The 27,915-nt window shown below is 43.1% G+C and overlaps 1 protein-coding gene and 1 long non-coding RNA gene across 3 annotated transcripts in view; one reads left to right on the forward strand and one right to left on the reverse strand.

Moving 5' to 3' along the window:
• Window positions 1-218: 218 nt before the first annotated feature.
• Window positions 219-27,915, forward strand: part of ARID5B (AT-rich interaction domain 5B) — a 174,606-nt gene continuing 146,909 nt past the window's right edge. Inside the window, exons 1-2 of the mRNA XM_059397486.1 lie at window positions 219-358; window positions 818-1,072. Coding sequence (XP_059253469.1) covers window positions 338-358; window positions 818-1,072 — 276 coding nt within the window. The 5' untranslated portion in view covers window positions 219-337. The remainder of the gene's footprint in view (window positions 359-817; window positions 1,073-27,915) is intronic.
• LOC132015206 (uncharacterized) lies at window positions 16,369-19,338 on the reverse strand. 2 transcript variants are annotated; one of them, XR_009403586.1, is made up of 3 exons: window positions 19,156-19,338; window positions 17,314-17,502; window positions 16,369-16,559 (listed from the first exon to the last, which is right to left on the reverse strand). It is a non-coding gene; the product is annotated as an uncharacterized LOC132015206 (long non-coding RNA). The 2 variants fall into 2 exon arrangements; XR_009403587.1 differs by having other exon boundaries at window positions 17,262-17,502.

A 27,915-nucleotide genomic window follows, 5' to 3' on the forward strand; every position in this document is an offset into this window, starting at 1 on the left:
TATTTTTACAAACCTTTCTATATGTTTTTTGTCTTGATCCATTCGCTTCCCGCCGAGATCGGACGGAACCTTTCTTCCGATTATGAATTTGATCATCCCACATTTGGAAGGAAACCTACACAGTTTTGACAGGAGCTGAAAATTGAGTCGTCAGAGAAATATTAGGACATATTTTCAATCATTTTGGTGCCGAAGGGGAGGCAAGAGCTCAGTTTTATATTGAGACATTACGCCAGCTGAAGGCAGAGAATGTTTTTCCCTGCCAGGACCTGATGCAATCCATTCAAGCCAACAAGTTTGGAGAGAATGTTGAGTTCAATCAATTCAGAACGTCGAGATGGAGCCCAACTCACTCCAGGTATTTCGCTCTCCTCCGCTCCTCCGATCCCGGCACCCCCCGGCACCCCCCAGCCCCCCAACTCACCCACACCTCTGCACCTACCCACACCCCCCACAAACTTTTCACCAAACTTTTACCCTCTGCATCCCCCCAAATCATTTTTATTGTTTAAAAAAATCCCTGCACTGATCATACATACATAATGTAATTTTACCGCCTCGGATGGAGAAGTAGGGAGAGGTGGCGGTGGGGGTGCCCGGAGTTTTTTGTTGTTGTTGTTGTTTTGTTTTTGTTTTTGTTTTTGTTTTTTTTAGGGGAGGCAGAAAATTTGTGGGCTCTATTATTTTTCCACCCAGCTTATATCTGTTGGCTCCTCTGTATTAAGAGTGTGGATGTCTGTGTGTAAATGTGTCTGGGAATAGATGTTTGTGCTCTGATGGCTACGTTATTTATTTGGTGCTTTTTTTCCCCCTGCAGTGGGTCGGCTCACCGTGTGGCTTGCACGGACCTTACATTTTCTACAAGGCTTTTCAATTCCACCTTGAAGGCAAACCAAGAATTTTGTCCCTTGGCGACTTTTTCTTTGTAAGATGTACGCCAAAGGATCCGATTTGCATAGCGGAGCTCCAGCTGTTGTGGGAAGAGAGGACCAGCCGGCAACTTTTATCCAGCTCTAAACTTTATTTCCTCCCAGAAGACACTCCCCAGGGCAGAAATAGCGACCATGGCGAGGTGGTAAACTTATATCTCCCTCTCTTCTTTCTTTATTACCCCCCCCACCCCCCAGTAATGCTTATTACAGGGCAAGCTTGAAAATACTGTATTCACTTCTGCAGGCGAGCAGGATCGACTCCTTTTTTAAAGGGGTAGCGCCACTAGCTGGGGCTCGAGTATTTTGCCATTGTCAGAGTTTGGCTGTCAGCTTTACAAAGAGGATCCAACTGCTGATTTTAGTCAAGATCAAATAACTTGTTCGAGAAGGGTTTTGTTCAAGGATGTGTGTGTGTGAGAGAGAGAGAGAGAGAGATCGTTCGCTCTCTTGCTACTGCCGCTTGAACATCACATGCTTTTTATATTTTTTGCCTTTTGAAAATTTTACCTTCGCGTCTGGCTCAGTCGGGGCTGGGTGGATTTCTTTCGGTGGGTTTCGATATTGTTCACTTTTTTTTTTTTTAAGTAAGTATTTGATATGTTTAAGAGGGCGGAAATTACGAAATGGAGGCAGAGTGAGATCAAAAGCTATTGAGTTGGCAAAGACGTGTTGAATAAAGTGATAAATGACAGGTACTGGAATAATACATTCAAATAACTTGCAGATCTGCCCGGGCGGATTTCAAAGCGGTCGTGTAACCGGCACAAACACGTTAAGCATTAACAACTATCTCTCGCCCCCACCCCCTCCCCCTCGGACAAGCCATTTGATGTTCTAGTTTTCAATTACTCCACGCAAAGTGGACGTCTTCCAGCGCAATCTTTGGGAATGTGTGGGACCGGGACCGGGGCTGCGGGGAAGGCAGAGGGGTGTGTGCTCGCCCACTGGCCTCGCGGGTCCGGCGGCCTCCGTGCCTAGACGGCGCTCCCGGGGAGGGTGGGGAGGGACCGAGCTTCGCCGGCACGTTTCTGGACGGCCGAGGGGGCGCTAGCCGCGCTCCCGGGAGGACGCCCGAGGTGAGCTGCTGTCACCGGGCGCCGGGGCGGCCGCCTCCCTTCAGCTCTGTCATTTCATGTGTGACCGCAGTTCTGCGGGCTCCCCTTGTCAGCTGACCGACCTCAGCGCCGTGATACCCACCGGGGGAACTATTTTGGGGAGGCTGTGCCCTCGGTGCGGTGGGGAGGGAGGGCGCGCAGCCGCCTGGCAAGGCTTTGTGTTGCCCGAGCGAGAGCTGGGTGATCAGACTGAGACTTTTGAGGGCAGGTAGCTCTGTGCCAGGCCCTCGAGCTTTCGAGGTAGATGTAAGGATCTTTTTGTTAAATGAATGGTTCCTCCGTTTAACTCATCCCGGAACGTGGAGCTGCCTGCCAGTCCTTCCAGAATTCCTTGGTCTGATGGAGTTGATTGTACTTTTGGCATCGCCAGTTCACTCCCTCTCCCAGGATCGAATTACCCATCAGTGGTCTATGCCGGTTAATTACTGGAGTTCGTCAAAACCTTCGCCCTCAGATCTGCCTCTTCGGAAATAAGCCCCGCCCTCCTCCCCGAACGTTCCCCCCCCTCCCCCGCCCTCTCCCGCCCGCTTTGGGTTTTAAACGTTCATACTTCCCGACGTCTGCCTGCAATTTTACAAAGGTGTTGTTTGGAAATACTGTGAAAAATCCTGCACCCTACCAACAGGTTGAGCTCTTTCCCCCTCCCAAGGTCTAGCTCTGTCCCCTCCCCCGACCCAACTTTCCTGCGCAGCTGTCTTCCTCCCCTCCCCCTCCTGATTTCTTATTATTTGCTTTTCAAATTTATTACTTCAACATGGCCTGTGATCTGGAAAAGGGAAGGATTAAATATCCAGAAAAGAGCTGGTGCCTAATAGACTTCTGCCTAAACCCAGAAGGAAATTATTCAGTGTTTTATGAGATATTTTGTGGTCACTCTCCTTCTTTCTTTTTTTTTTTTTAATTGAAATTGAAATATTTTTAAAGACCCCGAGTTGACCCCACTTGGTCCAGTTTTAATTTCTGTCGGTGTAATTAAATAGTGAATTCTGATTTAAGAGTGAAAACCATTTTAGCCCAAGGTTACATCTGTTAGAACTGCTGATAATGCATAGATACACAGTATTTTTAAATAAACGATTTTTAAAAATTGTTCATTAAGGGAAAATGAAAGCGAGCCGTTGTAATGATCTGTACATTTCGTCATTGCTATATGAGCCATACCTAAGGAAATTAATCTTGCCATTTAAAAGTAAACTCTAGGGGGTTTGCGGAGGGAGATGGCTCTATTTATAATCCTCAGCTGCATATACATCGTCTAATATTATGCATGATTTGTTTCTTAATGCTAACACGGCTGGTAATTAGCTGTATGATTATACTTGTATATTTCATTAGGACTTTGGCTGATGTCATTGTGAATTATTCAGCCATATTAAAACAATTTTCAATTGAGATAATGACACGCCTCAAAATTATGCAAATGCAGGCTGCATTGTGCAAAATAATTATGACAAATGTAAAGCAGGTAGAAAGTTTCCCAATCCAGATCGGTTTTCCACCCTGGTGATGTCATTTCCCCCCTGGCCTAAGTTAGTCATTCATTAGCTGAATGGCAGCAGCAGTCTCCTCCGGAGGAGAGCCTAGGGAAACCAGCATTTACTGCAGGCACCTAGAGGGGGCAACAGGGTCCTCTCATTAAGAAATTTGCTTTGTTTTCACTTAACTCCATTAACTTGTTTATATACAGTGAAATGATTTTTGTTATTGATTTTAAATAGTTTTGAATGATGCATTTGCCATTTGCAAAGTGTAACTGAAAGAGAAAGGTTTCTTGGTGATGTGCACTGTTACTTGGAGAAAATGTTCAGCACATTTAATCAGCCAGTACAGTTTATTTTAAGTAACCAAATGGAGGTTAATAATTTCTTGATTGAGCTGACATCAGCATCCATTTCGAAAGGACAGCCAGGACTCAGTATGCTTTTTTGGTTTAAGAGAACCATTCTGTCTATTTATGATTTCTTGAAATGTAAAGACGTCAGTTCTAAAAGCAGGAAAATTATCATTGTGCGAGATTAGAAATAGCGTCCCTGTGTGGTTTGCTATCATCTGCAGAGGGCCTTTTTGGGGAATATTTTATTGATCCTTGCAATAATTGTATGAGGCTGGATAAGGCAGGACTTTGTATGGCATTTTACAATGGATATAGGCTTAGAGAAGTTATGCGGTTTGTCAAAGGTCACCAAGCTAGAACGTAGGCCTTCCTAAGCTTTAGGATTGTTTGTTCCCCCCGCACCACCACCACCACTGAATCCTACCCTTGACACCAGAGTTTTAATGCAACATATTATATTCTAGAAGTTTGCGCTAATATGGGCAAGTCCTTGTTCATTTTAGAGTCATGACTAGTCAATCCATTTTGCCAAAGGTCACTGGATTTTAGGTAGCAGAACCATTCTTATTCTATAAAGTTCAGCTGATTTGAGCTCATGGTATCTAACGAGAGCAGTTGTGTTTTAATACCATTATTAATAATCATTAATAATTTATTATTATTTATAATAACTCTGATAATGACTTACTACTGCCTTCACGTCCTTCCTGTGCTGGCAACTGGTGTGGAGAAAAAGCAGTCCAGAGTCACATCTTGATTCCGCAACTTAGTATTTATTCGACCTTGAACCAGCATAAACCCTCTGAGCCTCAGTTTCTTCAGCAGCAAAATGGGGACAATAATGAGGCAGACTGTGGATTGTTGTGAATATCAAGAGGCATTATATGGGCAAAAGTACTTTAAAAATGGTACAGTCCTTAAATAAATAGAAAAGAGTGATGACTGCAGCGGCTTTTATTATAGATATTATAATTTATGAACAATAAGCAGAGAGACTAATATGCCTGTGTGGAGGTTCTCAGGCCTAATCATGACACTGTCTTAAATTACCATGAAAGTGAATAGTAGAGCCATATACAGGAGTTAAGTGTCTTTAGTAATTACCCACAATTGCCACATTCAGCCACTACCTCTTCAGAGAAGGAAAATGGCAAAGTAGGAGGGTAATTGGTTCTGTTACTGGGTAACTTCTGATTACATTCATTTTCAAACTGCCAAGCGCTTCATCTATTGGCAATATACCCTTTTAAAAGAGGTAGATGTGCAAGCTTGGATTGCAGCCTGACTGTGGGCTGGATTCTACAGGAAGCTTTCCTGGTCCCCTGCAACTGTGAGTGTGGATGAGTAAGCTAAGGATGTCAGGAAGTCAAGGTCAAGCAGATTCTAGCTAGCAGTCAGGATTTCTGTAAGTGGTTACTATCTGGTTAAAAATGGTCAGAAATTCATATTCCAGAACCCCCGTTGAAACTAACTTGATTGGAATCTCTGGAATTGGGTCCAGGAGCCTACATTTTAAACATTGCCTCACTTTTCTCATCTATGAAATGGAGATACAGTACCTACTCCCTAGGATTGCCTTAAGGATTAAATGAGTCAATACATGTAAAGTGCTTACAACTGAGATTGGCACATAGTATATTCTCCAGTAGTGGCTGACTCATTGTTATTATCATTAATATTTGTACTGCTGTTCTCGTTGAAGTTTGAGACCACTACCACTACTTTCTTTCTTTTTTTTTTTTTTTAATTAAGATTTTACTTACTTATTTGCAAGACAGAGCACAGCCAGGAGGAGGGGCAGAGGGAGAGGGAGAAGCAGACTCTCCACTGAGCAGCAAGCCCCACGTGGGTCTCTATCCCAGGACCCTAGGATCGAAGGCAGAGGCTTAACCCACTGAGCCACCCAGTGGTGCCCGCACCACCCCTTTTCCTAAAGAAAGATTTTCTCTGTGAGAGGATAGCATCTAGGTTAGTTTGCTAAGACAAATACCCAATACAGGTCTCCCCAAATCAGGTTGGCTTTCATCCATAGGATATGTTTTGCCATGTCATCAAAATAAGTTCCTTAAGGATTCATATTTCAGTATGAAACTGTGCTGTCCTCTGAATCGGTAGGATTTGTTTAAAAGATTGCCTGCTTGTATCACATCTCAAATTAGTCAGACATGTCTTGAAATCTAGGAGGTGCTGGACTGACCCTGTTCTAGCTGTGGATAGCTGCTCTGTCTCTGGTCTGTATCCATGAGCTGACTTTTTAAAAATTTCCAAGACCTCTTCAAGTGACCTCACTGGCCTTGGACCATTTCTTTAGCTTTTCTGAGTCTCAGTTTCTCCATTTGTAAAATGGATCTAATGATCTCTACTTTGTCAAGAGAATTAGAAACAGTAATGGAAAGGGCCTGCCAGCTGGCATAAGCACTTTATACAGGAGAGCTCAGCAAACAAGGGATGCAGTATCTGCAGTTCTTAGTAGTTTTAGTCATGACCTTCAACTAGGAAAAAGAGTAACTTTTCTCTGACTGGCTGGCCCTTCCCAATTAGGGTGAGAACTAAAGAACTGTCTGGTGAGAATTCAGAGGACTGTGATAAGCATCAGTGAACTATGGCCCGAGGGCTGAATTTGGACCACTGTCTGTTTTTGTAAAGTTTTATTGGAACATAGTCAGACTTGTTTGTTTACATATTGTTTATAACTGCTTTCAAGTTACAGTAGCCGAGTTGAGTAGCCTTGACGGCTACCATATGACCCCGCACAGTGGAAATTGGGAAATAATTTACTGTTTGGTCCTTTACAAAAATGTTTGCTGACCCCTGGCCTATGGAGTTGATTTGAAATAGGGAGCAGGATTATATGCTTTTTTCTCTTTCTTACTTGGGTTGGAGCAAGACCCAGTAAAATCAAGAAATAATTTAACAGTCATATGTCAAAAATATCTGTGCAAAGAAATCTCTGTTTCAGCGTTGATTCTAATGATATTAAAATTTAAGAATCAGTAGAGTGTGTACTGAATTAGATTTTGTAGGTTCAGATCCTAACTCTAGCAAATGTTGGTGTCATCTCTCTTGAGTTCATCAAAAACTACTTGTTGAGTGCTAACCATGTACTTGGAGCTCGGCTAGGTACAGAGATAGATGAAAAACAGTTCATGGTGTGACCCTGTTTCTCAAGAAGCTTATCAATCTTCATTGAGAGATGAGATCAACACGTTTTTAAAAATGTAAAAACAACATAAGACGTTATATAACACGTTAGTGGATTGTGCTGACAATAAATGCAATGTGTGTTCAAAGGAAGACTCGTGATCTGCATGATTTTGTAAAAAGAATTTATTCAGCTCAGAGACATTGATTGAAGACCTACTGTGTGCTGGACAACAGGATACAGATATGAAGGAGAATGGCCTCAATCCTCAAAGAGTTTGCTGTTTACTCCCATGGACAGACAGTGGTCACAGAAAAGCTGTCACTTAATCTGTGCTCCTTAGTTGAAGTGTAGATTAATTAAAGCCACTATTTATAGCCTTTCCTGATCTTTCTGGAAACTAGAAATTATTATCTTTATCTTCGAAGTCTTAATCACTCAGAGCATATTTGTAGAGCACCTACTTTGTGACAGAGCCTGTTCTAGGCCCTGGGGATACAGCACTGGACAAGGTAGGCGGGAATCCCTGCCTTCAGGGCTCTTACTGGGCTGTGCTTGGCTTATCCTCTCTTGTACTTTGCACATGCACGGTCTATGAGGGTTATCTGCATCCTGTTCCTTTTTCTCTCACTCCCCCTGTCCACATCCGCCGTTTCCCACCCTAGCGGTGTTCTCAGGAACTACAGGTTGTGACTTCTTCACCTCTGGGTCCCCCCTACAGTATTCAGTGCCAGTCACTAAGTATTTATTGAATGACTACATGACCTCAGCCATCTAAAACGTTCTTTCCCACAGCCTGCTTTCTTAAAGGTCAGCCTGGTTTCTTCCTGTCAGGGGACCCATGATGGGTCATTCCCTTGTGGGCCAGCTGCAGCACACCCCCGTCACATGTGTTCTTTCTCGTCTAAAATCCACCATCGTTTTTGCACAAAAGATGTCTAAAAGTGTAGATTTTCTTTCGGAGTACTCACCAAAGAGAACGGTCCCTATTTGGGACTGATGGTGAGGCTAGAGCCAGCACCTTCATGTGTGAGTACTTTTCCCATCTTCAGCCCTCAGCCCATTAAAAAGTTGGGGCTATGCGGTGGCAATCTGACCACACACTGGATGCCAAGGGACCGGTCACTCCTCACCTGAGTACGGTTGGCAGCTCCCGTGAGCTGGCGTGCTTTCCAGACTGGTGGTCTTAACTAGGCCAGTGTTTGATAGTGAGTCAAAATTATAAGCAATTAAATCCTCCCGTGACATTTAGAGTGTCAGGCACATACTAAGGAAATGTTATTTTTACGAAGTACATGAGTCCATACATGTAAATACTTCGTTATTAATTATTAATAAAGCATGCCATTGTTCGTGGTGGATGCTAGTGATACACGACTCAAGCCCATTTATCAAAGTCTCGTTTTAACCAATATCCAGAATATAATTGCTCGGATCAAATGCATTTGCTTGTCATTTTTTATAGCCAGGGTAGCTGGATATTTGCCATCTTCCACTCAGAATAATATTGTAGCTAGTGATTACCCGTTGGTTTGGCTTTTAAAGAAATTTAAAACAAACTTATCGGCTGTTGGCTTAAAGATTCATTCGCCTCTCAGAAATGCGGTCACGGATTTCCTGCATTTCTTGAAAACTCCACTCCTGTGGCCTCACAGAGGCACAGATGGCTTTTTCCAGCCATGCTGTGGTCTGCGCCAGCTTGCTGGAGATTAGAACCCGGGCCTTAGCCTTCCGAAAACACGACTCACGTCCTGGACAGTGAACGTCCGGATCGGCAACACATTTTAAACATGCAGATGATGATTATTACAGAAAGGGTGCTTTCGAATCATGCTAATAGCATCAATCTCCAGCACACACTTGCGTAAATTAATTCCGCTTTTAAAATCAAATGCACTGTTAGCAGCGTCAAAGATGGGTATTTGACATTTATCACACAGACGAGAATGTGTGCTTTAATTACGTGAATTTTCTGAAGCATCTCTGTGGCTGTATAAATAGACGCACAGGGGCGCGTGTCCTTGCACGCATGACCATCAAGTTCATGGCCCTTTCTCCACCCCTGTGCCACAGCGAGGAAAAGAGCGGGGAGAGGCCACATGTTACTAGGCAGTCCAGTGGCCCCAGAACCCTCTTCCCCGCTTACCATACCTTTCCTTTCTCGTGACTCCGAACATACCCCCTCCTCCCCAGAGCTGACTTCCAAGCCTGATCAGTGGCACTAAACATTAAACTCTTGTCTTTGAGAATAATAGGCTTTGCTTTCCACACCCTCAAGCATGTTGAGCTACTGTGCAGGCTGGAAAATAAAAATGTTCTAATTGTGTCTTTTAAATAAGCATAGGAGTGAATTAATTAGACCATATTTTGTCTTTAGTTGCTTAGTTACACAATAGTATTCCTGAGCACGAGTAAGATAAATTGGCTCTTTTCCTGCTGCCTGTCCCTTAATCATAATTACTGTATTGCTTAGGAGAGTAAGGCATACATAGATTTTGAATTTTTTATTAATAGTCAAAAATATGCATATGATATATAAAGTATATGCTGTTCAACCTGTTTTATATGCTTTTATGTGGGAAGAAGTTTTATTGTGGTGGTAACATTTGCATTAGTTGCTCAAAGATGTAGTTCTGGGAAATACATAATTGAAATGTTTTTGAATTGCTTTTTCTGGCCTTTTCAATCTTATTCAAAATAATAGTGCCTCCAGTCCTAGAGCAGTCATTCTCATTTGATTTAACATCTTTCTTTGCACTTTTGTGAAGGGCCCGGCTTAACCCTGGAGAGCCTAGACAGGGCTCAGTGATTCATAGACCTCAGACATAGTGCCTTGTGTTTTGGGGCTTACACTGTCGGGGGTCGGGGGCAGTGGGGTGGCAGAGCGTTAAATGCCCTTTGCCTTTGGCACACGTACACATTCCTGGCAGAAGGGTTCCAGAGTCAGAAATCGTTAAGACTTTTTTTTAACCGGGGATGGACAATGCTATATGCTTGCCTTCTGGGGTCTTGCAAAATGGGATGTTGCTACCAGAACCTGGGCTTCTGGCCCCCTAACCTCCCCTACCTCCACCGAGAAGGCAGCAAGAGTTGGACAGCTTGATATAGTTATTGAACAATGGGAGAGTCTGGCTTAAGACCCAGGATGCATGCTGGGTAAATGTATGTGAAAATTGACCCCATTGTTCTGTCTTATTTGAAAAGCAAGTAAATTATTTACAGATATTTGCTAATTAAAGCCCATGTTGTTTTACCAGCACAAAAGAACACAGTATAACTGGAGACAAAGAACTAAGTGCAAATAATTTAAACTTGCTAATTTTGTGTATTTTTCTGAAGGGAGGAATATGTTTTTAAAATACGTATAAATACATACATATTAGAATGTGTGTGTCTATATGTATATGCATGTGGGGCTTTTTATTTGTTCTGATGCCTACAAGGGAAGCCTTGCATACTACAGAGATAACTGGCCAAGTTATCACCAGTTAACCTGTCGCTGGGCCTGCCCCAAGCCCCCTGTGGACCATGGGATTGGAAAGCACTGTGAGAGTATACTTGTTTTCCCTTTAGTCCAAGCTTTGCTTGCCATCCTCTGGGTTGAGCTCAGCTCAGGGTACCAGTGGAAAAAACCAAACTACCCAGATATTATACCAGAGAATAAAAATGTTCTTACTCATTGCCTTGTTCTCTGACTTTCCTCCACGACAGGCTCAGGTTTAGTTGTTTTTCTTCTGTGACTACCCAACTTTGGCAACATTCTGGTTGGAAATTTGCGTTGTGGAATGAGGGCCTCTTGACATGGGGCGAAGGGTTCAGAGGCAGAGAAGGTCGCCCAGAACATTCTCAGACTCTCAGAGACCTCCTCCTGGCTGGATGTTGGTGGAGCCAACAGCACGGACATGTTGGGCTTCAGCCGTGACTGGCTGGACATCCCTTGGCTTTGTTGATCAAGAGGATCAGGAAGACTGCCCATGGTTAGCGAAGAAAAAGGCTCATGTCTAATTTGCTATGGGCATTGGAATAGACTTATAGGACATTTGAGAGAACAAGTCCAGCCCCTTTTATTTAGTGGACAGAGAAAGGCCAGAAAAATCTTGGGCCTAGCAGCCAGTGCTCTCAAGCACGATGGTCTGCTGCTTTGAGGAAGAAGGGCTACTCTCAAGGTTCTACTCTGAGAAAAGTGGGCAAATGTTTTCCATGGGTGTGTTCAGGGTAGATCATCCCAGCGCCTTGTCTTAGAGCAGTAGATGGTGCCTCTGTGGGACATGACTGGTATGGAATCACTATTTAGAGTGTGGACGTTAGTGCCAAGATACTCACCCAGGGGTCCGTGGTCACAAAGAAACCAGGTTTGGTGTTCACAGTCCCCTGTGGACCTTACCTTCATTTCCATATTCTTTGCTGAAGCTAGGAAGGCCCTTTGATGGTATTATTTATAATGGCTTAAGAAAAGCTTTGTTGAGATGCCATTCTTGGTGACAAACGAAATTGGCGTTTCTTCCACTCCCTGATATTCACAGATGGTTTCTTTCATTCTGAAATGTTTATTGCATGCCTACTATGTGTCATTTCTCTCCAGGGGGGATATTAAGAGCAAACACAATGACTAACGCACAGATAAAAATTTCTGTCCCCATAGAGCTCACCCATTCTTTCACAGTAAGAAGGAAAAAGCAACTTGGTTGATTGATCCAAAATGGTAGAAAACCATCCCCATACATTTTGGTCTTAGAACCACTTTCACACTTCGTTTTTCTAAAGTTTTCTCTTCTCTATGTATGCACAACCCAGAGAAAATGCCTCTGGCTTTCTCTCTGCCCAAACCATTGGCCAGAGTTTTACCCGCAGTGTTTCCTATGAAGTTACAACATTTTCTGTTTATAGAGTAGCCATTATGTGTCAGGCATTGCAAATATATTAATACATAAATTAAATGCTCATTTAATTCTCAAAGAAATTCTCTTAGGTTGGTTGTATTGTGACATTTTCATACTTCAGAGATGGGGCAGCTGAGACCAAAGGAGGTTAAGTAGCTTGCCCAAGGTCACATATAGTTAAGACTCAGAGCCAGGATTAAAATGCAGGTTTTCCTCCATTCTGCCAGGATTGGTGACCTTCATGTCTCCCTATCACTTTATATTGAGGGACTAATAGTGGAACTTTGAGTATAGACTGACTTATCCTGTAATTGAGTCTTCATGAATATTATTTCTTCCGTCCTTTATTTATTTGGTCAGCATGTGGTGCTTGAATGCTCTCTAGGAATGTGCAGTCCCATTGGCAGTTGACTCAGTCAAAATACTGTGCACTTGAGGAATAAAATGTTTAAAAGGGCTCCTTAAATCCCGCACTCCCCCAAGGCAGGCACGTGATGCCTCTCATTCACAGAAGAGGGGACTCATTCTCAGCCCCCCTCGAGCACCTTCTGTGTGCAGGCCAGCCTGGAGAGACAGAGGTGGGGAAATCAGGCAGATCCTGTCTTCATGGAACTGCCTGTCAGGTGGGGAGTGCATACTTCATCCACCTGTCACAAGTCATGGGTTGTTGTGTGGTGCGCTCAGTGTGATGGAGTAAAAATTCAGGACCTCTGACAGGAGTGCCTGATCTTGTTTGAAAGAAACAACATTTGAACTCAGGTCCAGCGAGATTCTGATGAGGGTTGGGAAGAGATTTCTTTCCAAGATGTGGAGGTAGGAGCACTATCCCTATAAAATGATTTCTGGGCTAAGCCTCATCTCAGTGAGTCCAGTAAACAGGTTAGAGGTGCCCACTTCTGCCCACTGGGGGTACCTATTGTTCTCGATGTCACTGAGACACCTAGACAGCATCCTCAGAGCTGATTTACATTGGCTGGCTGTGGGAATATTGAAAACATGAGGTTGGTAAACTAAAGCCCACTGGTCAACTCTGGCCAGCTGCCTGTTTTGTAAATAAAGTTTTATTGGCACATAGCCACACCCAGTTGTTGACAAATGGTCTCTGGCAGCTTTCACACTGTAGCAGCAGAGTTGAGTAGTGTGACAGAGACTGTGTGACACACAGAGCCAAACGTACTTACTATCTGGCCCTGGACTAAAATGATATTAATAAAGGCAGTAGTAAAACTAGATGCTTAGGGTTCATTCGCGTGACCCTTTATTTACTCCTTACAACAGTAATACTATGAGGTAGGTTCTAGTGTCGTCCCCATTTTGCAGGAGGGCAATCTGAGAAGTTAGGCAACTTGTCGAGGTTTCTAAGTTCCTTCACCAGGTAAATGACAGAGACTGAATGGGAACTTGAGCTGTCTTGATTCCAAAACACTGATGGCAAAAACATTGCACCATCCTGCTGATAAGAGAAGGCAACCCAGGCAGTATGAGCTAAAGGTTCTAGAACTCACCGAGGCATTTCTTTGTGAAGTAAAACCTCGCAACAGCTGGATCCCTCTTTCAAGGCCTTACTCAAACGCCACCTCCTCTATGATGTCTTCCACTGTGTAGGGGAGAAAGGGACCCAGAGCAGACACACATGTGTAAATGCCCACAGGGCCCGGCAGGTGAGACCAAGTAGAATGAGCCAGGTCTGGAAGAAAATATGATGCTTGAGGGACCTGGGGGCGTGTGACTCACTCGAATGTTGCTACTCACATCCTGCTGATCATTGCTGGGCAGAAATGTCATTTCATAGTGCCAGGTCTTTCCATTTTTCGAGACGTGTTAGAAATCTAGATTTTTGTGTGAGTGTAGTTGGCACTTTGGTCCAAGTTTCAAAAGACGCTGTGGGCCAAACAAAACATATCTTCAGTCTGGATGTTTCCCCCCAGCCTCTCCCCCAAACCCGGCTGTCACCTTGCACTCTCTAGAGCAAAGCTTTGGACGATTCAGTTTTGAAACCATTCTTGCATTTGGCCCATTTTCTGTGAAAGCAAAAGGAACCTATTGGCCTGAAGGAGAAGCAAAGAAATGAGAAGGGGAAAGTCAGGTAGACAAAGCCCTCACCCTTCTCTCTGGCCAGAGTTCCAGAGGTCTGCAGGGACGGAAGGGGCGTCTGTACTAGGACAGCAGGGTGCTGTCCCGCACAGTCAGGCCTGCGGGTGCAGGACTCGAGCTGCAGAAAGAAGCTTGTGTGAGTGGGAGCATGGCCTGTAGTCACGCTGAAGGTATTCTGGAAACGCGAAGCTTGGGAGCAGACCCTTGGAAATAACTAGGGCTCTCTTGGATGGAGCTTTTTTGAGGAATCACTTGGGCAGAGGGGCAAACCCATGACCGAAGAAGCCATAGGAAGGACACAGATAGGAAGGAAGGGCGTAGCAATATTGGATATGGTCTGCACTGGGCAAAAGGGCCAGGATTTAGTGGAAAATAAGGTAGACCGAGGCCAGACTTCAGGGGGTTTCGCAGATCAGGCTTGACTTGAATCTGAAGGCCAGGGCTGATTAATACTTTCACGTGTGCATTTTGTCTTTCTGGTCGGAATAGAAACTCTTAGTCTAGAAGCTTGAGAAAACCAAATATGCATCCTTACTTTGCCAGTTCGTAGCTGGATGTCTTCTTGGTCTACTTACTTAATCTCTTTGGGATCTCAGTTGCTTTATCTGTAAAATGGGTTCCTCTTGCAGGGCTGTGAATATCAAATGAAATCTATATGGGCACAGAGCACCAAACCATGGCCTGGCTTCTCCTAGGCCTTTAGCAGATGCTTGCTATTGATCCTGCCCTGGTCAGGGGCCAAATCGTAACTTTATTGTCTCAAGGAAGTCTGTCATGGTGCTAGACTGTTAATAGCTCATTAATAAGTAATGTATTGCTTGAGCCGTTGGACTACTAACTATTGTTTGAAAAATGGTAACTAAAAAACTATCCATTCGAATAGAGTGAAACTTCCTGACTTCCCTTCTGTCCTAGACTTTTCTGTTAAGGCGCAGAGTTTTTGGCCCATGTTTGGGGCTTCCAGTCAGGTCCCTGTTCTGTTCTGTACCATTTAGGTCTTTAAGGACCTTAAGGGTGGAGGGCGTCTCTCCCATCAGCCACAACCAAATGGGATGAGACGGGGGTGGGGGGGGGGATGATGGTGTCAAGAAACCAACTCTGCCTTCCAGGTATTCCATCTTGGTATGCCCAAGAAAGTCCAAGCCTGCTGCTTCTCAGGTTCTGCCCCCCTTGTGAGGCAGCCTCTAGGAAACTGGTCTGATGAATGTGCACGACCGTGAATTTGTTTCAGATACTCTCACTTTCCCTCCATTAAAAAAAATCCTCTCCTATTTCCTATTCTTACCCCCCCCAATTTGAAACATGCCCCCCCGCCTGACACCTCCTCTCTGTCCTCCTCTCGTAGCAGTGGTGGTGGTGGTGGTCGGCAGTGTCTTCCACACACACCTTTAGATGTGCAAGGGCAGGTTCTTTTAAAAAGCAAAATTAAAGGGGCGCCTGGGTGGCTCAGTGGATTAAGCCGCTGCCTTCGGCTCAGGTCATGATCTCAGGGTCCTGGGATCGAGTCCCGCATCGGGCTCTCTGCTCAGCAGGGAGCCTGCTTCCCTCTCTCTCTTTGGCTGCCTCTCTGTCTACTTGTGATTTCTCTCTGTCAAATAAATAAATCTTAAAAAAAAAAAAAAAGCAAAATTTAAAAAGCACCAGTAAAGGGATGCAAAGGGAAGGGAAGGGGTCCCAGCCAACATGGCTGGGGGATCTCAGACGGAGGATCTTCTAAATAGAGACTGCCTGCTGGGCCATTAAATCCTTTCGCTTTGGGTTAATCCCACAGTGTATATCAGATTCCTGAATTCAGATAAAAACACTGCTGTAGTGCTCTGTCTCCTCACCAAATTATTCCAAAATCGGGTGTACATGGGTTATAAATACAGAAAATAATTGAATTCTGTGTGTCTTAAGTGAAATAATCTGTTCCATTCTGTTTCTTGTGAATATTCTCCATAATAGTCTAATTGTGTTTTGTGCTCCTGGGAGCTGAATGTGTGTTCAGCAACAATGCATTGGGTTGTAAAATATGCATCCCCAACTATCGGGGCAGGCAAAAAGAAGGATCTAGTAAAAAGGCTGAAGATGTTTTTCTTAATGCAAATTATATGAATCACCTAACTGGTAGTGTCTTTTTTAAAATTATCAGCAGGCTCTGTTGTTGTTGTATTTTTTTTTCCTTTCCGCTTACAGGTCCTGTTTTTCACTCCACATTTTTGATGTTATAGATCAGTAATTCAATAGACAGCCAAGCAGGTGTTCACATCACTCCTGACCCCCTGAATTCCTTAAATGACCCCTCGAAGCAGTGGAGTGAAAACATTCTGGGAATATTGAGATACTTCAGTTGCCTTTATTTATTTATTTATTTATTTTACCTGAATTTTTAAAGGCAATTTTCTGCCCTTTTTGTTTGATTTTTGTTTGTTTCTCTTTTTAAGCAAAGAGAAGCCACATCTTGATCTTGGCCGTGAGGGCTGGAGGATTGTGTGCCTGCGGGGCCTGCAGACTGTGCTGTGCTTATAGGCAACACAGTTCTGACTGGGCAGCTGTGCCAAGGGCCTTCCAAAGATGAATCTGGAGAAGGTGGGGGGAGAAAAAGAGAGACAAGGCTTGGGCTTCTTCTCTGGTAGCCCAGAGGACATAATACAATACTGCTCTTGAAAAACATTTCTATTTTTAAGCAGAGGCCTTTGGGCTGCAGATTTTTATTCAGTTCAATTCAAACAATATTTATTAGTATATCCAGGGTACTGTGGGAGGTGGCGAACAGATGAGTAGTATCGGCCCCTTACCCTTTAGTTGCTTGGAGGAAAGAAAACATAAAGTTAGCCTTACTTGGCAAGATTATCTTTTACTCTTCCTCTTCCATCTAGGAAGATATGCTCGTATTGTTAAATAGCGTTCTTGGAAATTTCTGTGGGTCCCCCCAAAAAGAAGAGGCCTCTTATACAGGTAGTTGCTCCAAGATTGAGGCAGTGGCAGGAAGCATTTTTCTACTTCCCAGCAGATATTAGTCTAATTTTCAAGCAGATTCAAAACTGGTGTTTAGCACTTTCTTTCATAGACTTTATTTCGTTATCACACAAAAATGCGTGCATGTATCCCATAGTAAAGGTGAGTGTATTAGTAATCTATTGTTGTATAACAAGTTACCCAAATTTTTGTGTCTTTGGACAACACTTATTATTCAGTGTTTCTGTGGGACAAGAGTCCAGGTAAGGCTTAGTGGGGTGCCTCTGGTTCAGGGATTCTCAAATTTGTAATCACAGTGCCCACCTGAGTTACGATCATCTCAGAGCTCACTGGGGTCTGCTTCTAAGCGACTCACTTGCTTGTTGGCAGGACACGGGTCCTTGAGGGCTGTTGGGATGAGGGTCTCATCCCTTGCTGGTAGGTGACCAGGGCCTCTCTCAATCCCTTGCCATGGCCGGTGGTCTTCTCCATGGGCCAGTTCCCAACATGGCACCTGACTTCCCTCACAGCGCAAGTGAGACAGAAGCCACAGCCCTTTTGTAACCTAATCTCAGAAAAGACATCCATTTGCCTAATTCTGTTTGTTGGCTACTGTGTTACCCACACTCAAGGGGAGGGATTACCCAAGGTCATGACTGCAGAGAGGTGGGCATTGTAGGGAGCCAAATTAGCTGTCAGCAGGGAACCAGTCACTGTAGCCTAAGGCTAGTCTGATGAGGGTTGAATGATATTCTTCTTACCCTAACCAGCTCTCTCTTTTTTTTTTTCCCCCTCTCCCTCCTTTTTTTGTTATGTATTCTCCCTGGGTGGTTCCTTCCAAACACTCTCCTTGCTCTTCTGGGCTTGTAATTACAGAAGACATACATGGTAGACAGCAGATTGCTTTAATCTTTTAAAGATTTGTTAGTCTTAGAGCGTGTCAACAAGCCGTATTGGGTCTTTCTTAAACCTAACGTCTTGATCAGTGAATTTGGAGAGTTTTGCTGGAACCGGCATCGTGTCTGGTGTGATAAGTCTGCAGAGGGAAGGGGAAGGAGGCCCCTGTAGCTGGTGTAATTAAACAGACTCCTTAATGTATAAGAAAATAGGTATGTTTCATACACAGTGGTTGAGGAGGGACATTAAGTCATGCTGGCATGTGTCCATGTAAAGACGTAAACATCCAAATGAAAGGGATTGTTGTTCCAGTTTCTGTTTCTGATGAGGGTGCCTACAGGTGATGAGCATGTCCTAGCTACCCGCCAACCTTGTGCATGTGTCAGAGAGCAGCTGCCCTTCCTCCTTTTAAATTCTGAGGAAATCAGCTATTTCATGGGAGAATTTATCTATTTCTCTTTCTGGGTAGATGCAACTTGGTTTTCAGCCAAGTGTTCAAAACATAGGTATGTAGGCATTGAAGGTTTGAGAAAAAGATGACAGTAGCAAATTTTAGTCAATTTTTAACAATGGAAGTTGATATATAGGGTAGCTTCCATGCTAAACCTACCTGAAACTTAAGAGAAAAGGAGTCTGGATTCAAATGTAGAAGCATGCATCAGCTATAAGACATGCACCATGGTGTGTGTGTTGCACCATGTTCCTCCGAGTGCCTGTGTATCCTCTGTTTTCTCTGCATGCAATGTCCTGAGTTCTCCCTGCTTCTCCCCTCCCCTCCTGGCCTTGAGAGCTCCTGTTTCTTAGGGTCTTAGTGGAGAGACCTGCCCTGCCACTGGATTTGAAATCATCCCCAGTTTCACCCTTAGTCTTCCATTATTGCCTCTTCTAGTCCTTGTGCTTCCAGTTTTGCATATTATCTGGCTCTTCTTCCCCACTCCTCTCTCTCCTAATACACAGACCACACACCATACACTACCTACCACTCCTAATGACGGCAGACTCCAGGAAGGTAGAGATTTTTGTCTGTTTTATTTCTGACTGACTTACAGTTGGTGCTCATTAAATATTTGTTGAATGAGTGAAATCACTTATGACAATTTCTCATTATATAAATCATATTTAGCTGAGGGCTACTGTTTACCATCTGCCCACCCCCCCCCCCCAGACATGCATGCACCTATCCACCCGTCCATCCGTCTAGCCATCCATTTGTCCATCCATTCGTTCATTCAGTCATTCTTTAAGCTCCACTTGGGAGTGTACAGGATATTGGAAGGCACGGAAAGCTATGCAAGTTTCTGCCCCCCTTTCAAAAGCTTACCTTGAAGAAAACTTGGCCTTTATTCTCTGGGGTTTGTACAACCTCCCTGGAGCGACAGCAGAGTTGGAATTAGGCCGTTGGAGTTGCTTGGGTCTGTCCTCTGTGCCGGCCTGCCCACCGCAGTCTTTGAACAGGAGTAGAAAGGTCACCAACTGTGGTTGCAAATTGGCTCTTGCATTAATCCTGGCTTATTCAAAAACACTCAATATTTTTCCAGACTGAGTTTAGAGCTTTTGATGGAAGCCTGAATCATTTACCACGGCAGAGCATATCACCAGTGTAGGGAAAACCAGAACTGAAAAATACAAAGCCCCTTTAAGTAATCCAATATAGGATAATTACATTATTAATTAAAGCTGTGGGTTTCAAATTATTCTGCCGCCATTGTACATGTAAGGATAATAATGTGAACTCTGCAAAGTGAACAGAGCAAAAAAAAAATTGTTTAACAAGAGGGAGCATGTCTAAATCATATGTTCATATTTAAACAGAGGCTACACAAAACAGGAAGGTTTACTTGGTGTCTACATTAAAGCATTCTAAATAGGCATGAGGCTTTTGGTGATACTCTGTGAAGACTGCTCTTTTCGTTAATGATAGCGGTCTATCAAGACTCCACGCCAGATCACCAGTAGCCCTGAATAATTCAGACAGTGTCCTCCATCCATGGCTTTCCTCTACCAACAGGGGCAAAGAGTTTTCTTCTTCCTTTAGGTGGAATATAGGCCCTCCTGAACTGTGTCTAAGAGGTAACATGCATGTAAAAGTAGCTGAAAAAAAGATCAGGAGATGTTAAAGGAATGGTTTGGAGTCATTCGGCATATTAGACCATTAGACCACTCTGTGTTGGGTGGTGGTTGAGTTTGGGTTTTATTGTTATTGATTGTGCTTTTATAGAATGCTCTCTGCTGAACTTTAACACCAAAGTTGGGCTCATTTATCTTCTTTTGCTAATGTTTTAATGGCCAGAGCTAAGAATATGGGTGCCAAGCTAGTTTTCATTATAGCAACCTGAAAATAGTTAAAAAAAAAAAAAAAAAAAAAAAAAAGACTATGGCATTTAGACCATATTAATTTGGCCAAAGGGAAGGTGGGCCTCAACCACTAACACATTTTTCAGTATATACCAGATACTTGACTATTTAGAGAGGAAATATCTAGGACACTGGGATTCATCTTCTTGTTCTCTGTGTGAATTGTTTTTAATCTTAGGGAGGGGAAAAAAGGCTCATACATGGCCAATCCAAAAGGAAAGATATGAAACTGGGAATTGCTAAGAGGATGTTTCTGGGGCTTTCTTTAGAGATGGGCTTCTAGTCAGGGGAGCAGGCTGCAGCCTAACAGGTTTTAAATTAGCTTGTATTAAAAATGTATTTAGGAACATAAAATATTTAGGATTTTTGAATTACTTGTTTGATACGCAAATGCCTTCGGCTATACCATGAAGGATGGTCGCATTACATCTGACAAATCACACCTCAGAGCCGTCTTCTGTTTGCTTACTCCCTCTAATTGTGCCAGGGTGGATTTCCAAAGTTCATTGAGCCACAAGCTTCACCTAAATGTCTGCAGGGAGGGAGGGAGGAGGTTGAAAGAGAAGGGGCTGGCTTGGGAAATTGGAACCCAATACACTAATGAGCCTCCATGGCAAATCCATTTCATCATGTTCAGGGAGTCAAATTAAACCTTAGCGCATATTTGAGAGGATATCTTCATCACTCAGACAACAGAAAATTCTTCACATTTTTAAAAAGCTCATGACTGGCAATTCCTGTAATCTTACTTCAGGGACAAAAACAATACCAATCAAAAATTAAAATACCTTTTGTTGTAAAATGACCTTAAATCCCAATCCCCTCTCTCCCCAGCTCCCAGGACATTATTAGGGGAAAGTTCCCTTGTCCCAGGGTGGGAGTAGCAAGGAGCATTGCTGGAGAAAGGACCGTAGAGACCAATTTGCCAGCTGGACGAAGGTGCTGCCAAATCTGGTTTCCGGTTCCATCTCAGTTTTCTCATCTCTCAAATGGGCCTGAGAACACCTGCCTCAGAGAGTCCTTGTAGAGATCAGATAAGAGAAGGTCTATTAAATTCATGGATTAGTGTGGAGGTAAAGTAAAACAGCTCAAAGTTTTCCACTGCTCTGTCCTCAAGGACTGAGGAGAATGACTCAGAAGGCCAGGCGTTAATTGCTTTCTGGGCCAGCTTCCCCTTGGTGGTACCCAGCAGTAGCTACAGGGGTATCATTGTTCCCTGATAAAGAATTAGGAGAAGTTAGGAATATACACAGCTACTCGCAAGTGGTATATGGATACCCCTCGTCCGCACTCCCTCATTTTCAGTTAAAGCCATGTGACATAGTAATAGTAATCACCGTTATTTCTTGGGCACCTACTCTGTGTTGACCATTATACTCTGATAGCTTCAACATCCTTATTGCCCTAGGAGGCACGTTTGTTTTTTTGTTTAATCTTATTTTCCCCCATTTTTTTTAGTTTAGTTTTTTTTTTTTTTTAAGTAATCTCTACACCCAACGTGGGACTTGAACTCACAACCCTGAAATCAAAAGTCACACACTCCCCTGACTGAGCCAGCCAGGCACCCCACCCCCCAACCCATTTTTTAGATGAGACCTTGGCAAAATGAAATCATGTCCCAAGATGACTATGGACATTAGACCTAGCAGAGCTGCATTTGAACCTAGTGAACCTGGGGCAGGCGGACTCCAAAGCCAGTGCTAAGTATCCCTTCATTTCTGCCAGCATGGAACATCCAGAGATGGCATACCATGAAAATAGGCAGTTTTTGTATGCGTTAGGCACAGCACAGTCCTTGGCTCCTCGTGAAGTACAAGAGAAGTAGAGAGATTAAGTAAGGCTACCTGCCGCTAAGAAGTTTCCGCAGTGCAGGTGTTTACTGTAGAATGTGGAGTTATGCAATTCAGCATGAAATCGTGGTGCCTAATAAAGATTTACCATTATGTCACAGATAATAAGAACAGTAATTCCCAGTCCAGAGACCAACTTCGTGTTGATATCATTTTATTTTGTCTTCTCAGGACATTAAAAAACAACTGCTACCTTCTATTGCCCTCCTTATTTCTGAGGATAAATGGATATTATTACACCAGATGGAGGAGGAGGGATAAAGTCTTAAATGGGAAGAGTGTGTAGGGGTCCCACTAGGTCAGCCCTGCTCCCTACTCTCTGCTCTCTGCCCTCAGGTGCACTGGTTGGAGTCCCTTAGCAGAGCTGCTGGCCCTGTGGTTTCTCATGGGGTTCGGCCATAGAGGTGGCCTGCCAGGATGGGGATAAGAAGGGGGGTGAAGGCAGAGAGTTATTCCCTGTGAGCTTCCTCCAGGGTGTTGGAATCCTTCTAAGGAAGAGGCACCGCCACTGGTAGAGGATCTACTCTATCCTATAGGACAACCACTGGCTCCGTGCTTGGACAATTTGGCTTTCAAGTCATGATAACTGACCTGCTCTTAGCCCAAGTTCCTGTACTCTCTCAATCTCTTGTGGCTCCTCTACATGCCACCAACACCTTTGTCATCAGTGCCGTGGTAAAATCGTCCTTGGATCATCATGACACAAGTATTCTAGTTCCTGCTGAGACCCTACCCTGGTACAGGGATCATCCTTGAGACCTAGCAAACAGAGCGGCAGGAAATGCTCTCTGCACTCTCTTCATTTTTCTCATTTCATGGCTGGCCCATGACATTGTTGTGCCCTAACGTTGTTGATGCTCTGGCTGGCAACCAAGTGCCTGTAGAATGGAACCTTTTTACCCGCTCTGTAGGTGTCCTGTTAGTGGAGCAGCATCTAACTATTAGAGCACCAGCATCTAACCGGAAGAGTGATCGGCCACATGAGTAGGTGCCTAGAATTGCAGTTATCTGAGGGGGGCTTGAGAGTGGGAGAGGGACCAACCCAGCCAGGCCCAGCGGTGGCACCGTCTTCTCCTTGTGCACCATGGGCACGCCTGCCTACCCTAGTGGTGAGGGCATGAGCGGATGTGCTTGTGCTGGTCTTTCTAAATTAGCATTGAACAGGGTCTTTTTCTTTTCATTTTTAGTTTTTATCGAGATGAAAATATCCCACTCTTGTGAAACCAATTGGACTATTATTTTGGTTTCACTGTTTTTTTGTTTTGTTTTGTTTTGTTTTGTTTTAGATTTTATTTATTTATCAGAGAGAGAGAGGGGGAGAGAGTGAGCACAGGCAGACAGAATGGCAGGCAGAGGGAGAAGCAGGCTCCCTGCTGAGCAAGGAGCCCGATGTGGGACTCGATCCCAGGACACTGGGATCATGACCTGAGCGAAGGCAGCTGCTTAACCAACTGAGCCACCCAGGCGTCCCGGTTTCACTGTTTATTTAGCTAACATTACCTGTTGCTGTGTCTGTGTTCCCAACATTTATCACATTTCAGTTGCTACAGAGAATATTTTAAAAATCTAAGATGTTTGGGGAGGATTGAGATGAATATGCCATGTTTTCCTGTTCTCATTCCATTCTCTCCCTGCCAACCCTTTTGATATTACATTTATGTGTTCACAATCATTTGGGCTTTATTAACATAGCTGAATATTGTTATCCTTTTTCTTTTTAAGATTTTTTTAATTTATTTGAGAGGGAGGGAGAACAAGAAAGGAGAGGAGCAGAGGAAGAGAGACAAACAGAGGCAGGCTCGATCCCACGACCCTGAGGTCATGACTTGAGCCGAAATCAAGAATGGGATGCTTAACTGCCTGAGCCACACAGGTGCCCTTGCATATAGCTATCTTAAGCAATGATCATTTATTCCTTACCACATGGTGTGTTATAAGGAAGGCTGTGTTCATCTTGTCTCTCCTGAAGAATGATATATTTATAAAGATAGAGGTTTATCTCTGTGTCATAGAGACCCAGAATTAAAATCGCTTAGATAAGTCGGGAGTTCAAAATCTCTCTTGGATCACAGCCTACAGGTAGATGGTTCAGGGCTGGGAAGGTGGCTCTCCTCTCTGAGGTTGCCTAGAGACCCAGCTCTTCTGTCTTTTTCTCCTGAGAGATTTGTCGTCATGTGTATGGTCCAAAGGCGTATCCTTTCCTTTTAAGATCATGACCTGGTAATGGCACAAATCACTAATATATATATATATAAGTATATATATATATATTAGTAAGAACTTGGTCACATAGCTGCACCTGGTTATAAGGGAAGCAGGGGAAATGGTGTTTTTATTCTGTGTGCATCAAATTAGCCGTTTATTACTAAAGAAGGGAAGAATAGATATTGGGGGAAAGCTCGCCATAGTTGAGGGGATGTTAAATTTCTCTTGTGTTGGCTAAGATATTTTCTTACAATAAACTAAGTGGGCCGTGCAGTTCCAGTGGGTCCGAGTTGATTCTGAGATTTTAAATTCACAACATGGGACTGGAATCTAGATGAATTTTTGGAACCAAAGTATAGAATGTAGTCATAGGATTAGAGGGTGAATATTGGAATTCCCATGGAGAATGATTTCTTCAAAGAGTAACATGCAGAGAAGATCTAGACCCAGACTACATCTAAGGATCTATGTTTCCTACATTTTCCTGGTAGGGAGATAGAACAATGAAGAGATATTGAACAAAACAAAGGAAGATAGAGGTGGTAGGTGTTGGGTGGGTGTTCTTCATGGATCCGTTGAGTATTAACACATCTCGTGGGCAGAGCCACTGACCACCTGCTCTACAGTCTTTTCAAGGATGCTTATATAGTGAATTGCTTTGGGAGACAGAGCAACTGTCTTTCTCCAGAACAAAAACAGGTGTGGTTACTGGTCAGTATTAAAGATTTGGGTTCCCTGCCCTCAGGGTCCTACTCCTATAATGCACCCCACTCCACGTGCACATGTCATCTCACTCTCTTTGGATCTCATTTGGGGAATTGGGTATTGAGGAAACCACACAAACATGAGACTTCCACTGTGGCTAGAAGTAAGAAACCGTTCTTTGTCTCTGACCTGGGGTCTTGTGTGCTCTGCCAGTGTCCGAGGAACTGTGGCAGGCCAACTTGTAAGTTTGGAAGTAGAGTAATATCTCAGACGCTTCACAGTTCTTAATGAGGGGAGAATTTTGTCAAAGGTAGGCTTGTTCATTATCAAAAGCCACTAAGAGGGCAAAGAAAAAGAATAATAGAAGGTCTTGCTTTCGTGATAGGATACAATGGTTTTTGAAATATTTGGACTCAGGACCCCTTACACTCAAATTATTGAGGATGCTGAAGAGCTTTTGTTTATGTGGGCTATAGCTACTGATATTTTACTGCATTATAAATTAAAACTGAAAAATAACCTCTAAAGTACTTGTTGATTCATTTAAAAATAAAAACAATGTGACATCCGTATGTAGAAAAAATGATTGTCAAGCTGAATCTCAAACCTTATACGAGATTAGGTCAAAATGGACCATGCCTCTAAATGTAAAGCTATTCAGCTTTGGGAAAATGAAAAGACAGCCACGGGATGGGAGGAAATATTTCCAAATCCCGTATCTGACAACGTATTTCCAAATCCCATATCTGACAAAAGACCTGTATTCAGTAGATACAAGAACTCTCAAAACTGAATTGTAAGAAAATAAACAGCCCAATTTGAGAAATGAGCCGTAGACTTCAACATGCGCTTCACCAGAAAGGATATACGGACGAAAAAGTAACACCTGAAAAGATGTTCAACATCATTAGTCATTAGGGAAATGAAAATGTAAAACATGATGAGAAACCACTCCATACATATTAGAGTGGCAATGATGAGTTAATTAACAAAGACCATATCAAGTACAGGCAAGGATGGGAAATGACTGGAACTCTGTCCTCCATTGCTGGTAGGAGTGCAAAATGGTACAGCCGCTCTGGAAAACGGTCTCTACAAAATCAGATAGACTCTCACCCAGCAGTTCTGAGTATTTGTTATAGAGAATTGAAAATGTCTGTTCACAGAAAAATCTCGATGTGAACGTTCACAGCAGCTCTATTTGTAGTCCCCAAAATTGAAAAGAAGCCCGTGGCCCTCAGTGGGTGAATGGAGAAGCCATCTTGTGACACATCCGTGTCATGGGAGATGCTACTCAGCAGTGAAAAGGAACAAGCAGTTGTACATGCAGCAACATGGATGGATGGCTCTCAGAGGCGTTATGCTGAGTGAAAGAAACAGTCTCAAAAGATTTCAGATGGTATGATTCAATTTATATGACATTTGGAAAAGAGAACTCGATAGCAAGAACAGATCAGTGGTTGCCATGTGTTAAAACTCATAGAACTATACATCAAAACAGGAAATTTTACTGGAAGTTCATTTAAAAAAATAAAAATAGTAATATAAACCCATTATATAAGTGCCACATTTTGTGAAAATTAACCATATTTTGGAAAAAAAAAACAGTAAAAACAGTAGCATTGTTTTCCATTTTTATAAGCTCTTTACTGTCTTAGCTTAATAGAGACAGCTGTATTCTCATATCTGCTTCTGCATTTACTCTCCTGCCGTACCATATGTCATATAGTGTCTGGAAAACCCCACTCTACACTTGAAAGAAAATAAGACTGAAAAAAGCAAATAATGTCTTAGTATTATTATGATCTTTGTTTTGCTTCTGTGGACCACCTGAACTAGTCTTGGGGATTCCCCAAGGTTCCCGGACTACACTTTGAGAACCACTAATATAATACACTGTCCCAAATTTCAATCATTTTCATAGCATCTTGTCTTTTTTTGTTTTTTAGCAATTTTTTTGGCCATACCCACATGTCCTGTGTTTGCTTAATGGTTTTATTCAAATTGACCTATTTTTTTTAACTTAAATTTATTTAAAGAGGAAACTTTTTAAATCTCCCATAAATGGAAAACCAGTACCACTTTCCCATAAATGGAAGGTAACCACAAAAATAAATAAGCAATGAGTAACTTATTAAAAAAAAATAAAAGTTTACCCATGTACCATCTAAACTCCTCTCTGCATGGCACCATTTGGAAAACAGAGCAGAGGACTCATGGCAATGAACATGTAACTAACTCTGTCATCCCACTTCATTTATGTTAGCCCATTTAATCCTCACAATTACCACAAGAGGTGGATTGTTTTATTGTCTTTTTTTTTTTTTTTTAATACATTAAAGAAAAATGGAAGCACAGAGACGTTAAAGAAGTTTTCCGGTGTTCTACAGTGGGTAAATTGCAGGCCTGGGATTCGAACCCAGGGAAAGGCTCCAGCGTCCAGGAAGAATGCCATGTTGGCAGATAGGAAACCTGGAGGCTTGTCAAAGTTCTGTTGGAAGTTGGTACGAGGCTATGTCATTGAACCTCACTGTCGTCGTCAATAACATGAAGGAGGTGGACTAAATCAGGGTGTGCAAGTTTAACTGCTGGCCGGCTGCCCTAGGGCCAGGCAGATGAGGGAAATGTCGACCGACTATAAGACAGTACTTGGAAATCAGAGATCTCACATCTTATCTAAAGAAAACAATCACTTTCAACTTTTTTCTTTTTCTGGCAGATATCTCTCATTTTATTTTATTTTATCTTATTTATTTTATTTTACTATTTTGTTTTATGAAAAGATGGAAGTCTGGAGACCTTGTGTGAAGTTTTCCCATTTTTAGAATGCGTACAGAGAGCAGCAATACAGAGGCTAATTTGTGACTTCATGACTAGATACTTTCCTCTGACAGAGAGGATTCCAGGATGGTCTGAGCTGCTTTTATACAGTGGTGGACACAAAAGCCAAATGACAGAAACAAGCC

This window comes from Mustela nigripes, chromosome 4 (assembly GCF_022355385.1).
Source record: "Mustela nigripes isolate SB6536 chromosome 4, MUSNIG.SB6536, whole genome shotgun sequence".
NCBI lineage: Eukaryota > Metazoa > Chordata > Mammalia > Carnivora > Mustelidae > Mustela > Mustela nigripes.